The sequence below is a fragment of the Ictalurus punctatus genome, chromosome 24 (assembly GCF_001660625.3).
Source record: "Ictalurus punctatus breed USDA103 chromosome 24, Coco_2.0, whole genome shotgun sequence".
Classification (NCBI taxonomy): domain Eukaryota; kingdom Metazoa; phylum Chordata; class Actinopteri; order Siluriformes; family Ictaluridae; genus Ictalurus; species Ictalurus punctatus.
In genome coordinates this window covers 22,101,594-22,104,462 of record NC_030439.2, presented here as the reverse complement: position 1 = coordinate 22,104,462, position 2,869 = coordinate 22,101,594, and the positions used below count along the sequence as shown (strand labels likewise).

The 2,869-nt window shown below is 38.0% G+C and overlaps 1 protein-coding gene across 1 annotated transcript; it reads left to right on the top strand.

Moving 5' to 3' along the window:
* Window positions 1–1,417: 1,417 nt before the first annotated feature.
* Window positions 1,418–2,513, top strand: LOC108256844 (putative gustatory receptor clone PTE01). The gene has a single exon (XM_053675219.1). The coding sequence runs from the start codon at window positions 1,572–1,574 to the stop codon at window positions 2,511–2,513; it is 942 nt and encodes a 313-aa protein (XP_053531194.1). The 5' UTR covers window positions 1,418–1,571.
* Window positions 2,514–2,869: the final 356 nt, after the last annotated feature.

Genomic DNA, 2,869 nt, shown 5'->3' with positions numbered 1-2,869 from the left:
ACAGACAACATAGCAGTGGTCTCACATATCAACCACCAGGGAGGGTTACATTCACACCCCCTGTTCAGGCAGGCACAACTAATTCTTCTCTGGGTGGAGGGAAAGTTTTTGTCAGTGAGTGCACTGTATAATCCCGGGCAGCCGGAATGTGGGGACAGATATCTTGTCGTGGCAGGGGATGAGGCCCAGCGATTGGAGGCTCCATCCACACAATGTGGTTCACCCTCACTCCTCGAAGATCTCTCAGGGGCCCCATTTGAGTCATTAAAGTCCGGCTTAGAGAAGCTTCTCACTCTAAAGGTAGCTCTGTCTGTTTTCCCTTCCTGCCTTGACTTTGCCTTTGGATTAGCCAAGGCCTGCCTATATCCTAGGCCAGATTATATTACTAAAGTGCCTAAGACTGCTGCCCAGACAGTAATGTTGCAGGATTTCTGCACTCCTCCGTTCCTCATAACAGAGCAAGAAAAATTGCACCTACTGTGTCCAGTAAGGGCTCTCTGTGCTTACATCCACCACTCCGGCCAGTGGCATAAGTTGGAGCAGTTTCTGGTCTGCTTTGGCAGTGACAGTAGAGGCAATGCTGTGTTGAAGCAGTACATATCTAATTGGATAGTGGAAGCAATCTCTATTGCTTATGAGGTATGCGGTCTCACTATGCCTCTGGGCATAACGGGCCATTCCACTAGGGGGGTGCCTCCTCGTAGGCTTTATCCAAAGGGGTACCCTTACAGGATGTGTGTGCTGGGGCAGGGTGGTCTATGCCACACACATTCATTTGTTATTTCAGTCTGGACATGCATTCCACCCTGGGCTCAAGTGTCTTGCAGTGACCCCCGGGTTGGATCTTGATAGAGTGAGTATTCTCATTCCCACATTGTGAAGCTCACGCAACTTTGAGTTCCCTTTGAAAGGGAACGTCCGGGTAAAGCATGTAACCCTGTTCCCTGAGACGGGAATGAGACATTGCATAGCTTTGTTATACTGAGGCATGTCTGTGAATCATGTCTTCACTTCAGACAATAGAGGTGGCTGACATGGTTTACAGGTGTCGTTTTATAGTCACGCGATGCGCGAAATGCAATGTCACCTGACCACATCAGGCCTATGAATAGGCATGATTTTACAAATACTTCAGATATCGGTTGTGCAAGAGTGCGTTCCCACACCGTGAAGCTCATGCAATGTCTCGTTCCCTTCTCAGGGAACAGGGTTACATTCATAACCCAGACAGGAACAGGGTAACCCAGACATTGTTTCTCACCACCAATGCCTCTGGCTTGCTCTGTAGGGGGAAAAAAATAATAGTAATAATAATAATGATTATTATAATTATTATTGTTGTTGTTATTACTATTATTATTATTATTATTATTATTAGTAGTAGTAGTAGTAGTAGTAGTAGTAGTAGTCAGGAAAAAGGGTGGAACTTTTGTTAGTGACTGTCAGAAAGTCACTAAGGAATAAGTGTCCAGAAGAGATAGTATAAATGTGCACTGAGCTCTTTCTCACCACAGTTGTAAAATATATTCATCTAAATTATGATGGATTTATTTCTTCTTTTGTAGAAATAAATGGATGCCACTAATCTTACATATTTAACACTTGATGGACATGTGGATTTACAGAATTACAGATATGTTTATTTTTTAATTACTCTTACTGTGTATGTATCTATCATTGTATTTAATACTGTTGTAATTTTTGTCATAGTCATGAACAAACATCTCCATCAGCCCATGTACATTTTCATTGCTGCTTTGCTTTGTAATGCTCTCTGTGGAGCGACTGCTCTTTATCCTAAACTGCTCATGGATTTACTTTCTGAAAAACAAGTCAGTTCTTACCATGGCTGTTTATTTCAGGGGTTTTTTGTTTATTGGTATGCTTGTTCAGAGTTTGTATTGTTATCAGCTATGGCTTATGACAGATATGTGTCCATCTGTAAACCATTACATTATACAACTATTGTAAAAATGTCTACTGTGAAAAAGTTAATATTTTTATCATGGTTTTTGCCTTGTTGTGAACTTGGTGTGGCATTGATATTAACATATCAGCTTCAGTTATGTAAATTTAAAATGAACAGAATATACTGTGATAATTACTCAGTTCTTAAATTAAGTTGTAAAGAAATATCTACAAACAACTCATATGGACTTTTTATTTTCAGCATTGCTGTATTTCCTCCAGTGACCTTCATATTCTTCTCATATATCAGGATACTCACTGTGTGTTTAAAGAATTCTAAAGATTTCAGAAGAAAAGCTCTACAGACCTGTTTACCACATCTGCTCATTTTCATCAATTTTTCTGTCAACAGTTGTTTTGAAATTATAAATAACAGACTAGAATCAAATCAAATTCCCCACATTATTGCCATGATCCTGTCAGTTGAATATTTACTCATTCCACCTTTATTCAATCCCATAATATATGGATTAAAACTGCAGGAGATTTTGAAAAGCATCAAGAGATTGATTTCATGGAAAAGGAGGACTGGGGATTATTTTTAGATAGAATATGTTTTGTGTTTATTGTTATTATTATTATTATTATTATTATTATTATTAGAAATGCCACTTTAACAATGTAATGGTAATTGAATTGAAAAATTGGTGGTAGACTGATATTTATGTGTTACATACTTTGCAATATAAACAGCAGAAAAAATAAAACTTTTCTCATTTTGAATGTAATGCTAAAATCTATGAATCTATATAGTCATGCAGAATTTAGTTCATAATGAGAAACACATGCAGCATCACATTTAAAAAATATGTACAGTATATATACAGTGGGCAGAATAAGTATTGAACGCATCAACATTTTTTTCAGTAAATATATTTCCAATGAGACTATTCACATGTAA

Excerpts from the sequence above, each read along its gene's own strand:
- LOC108256844 (XM_053675219.1), top strand. The coding sequence starts at position 1,572 with ATGGATGCCACTAATCTTACATATTTAACACTTGATGGACATGTGGAT.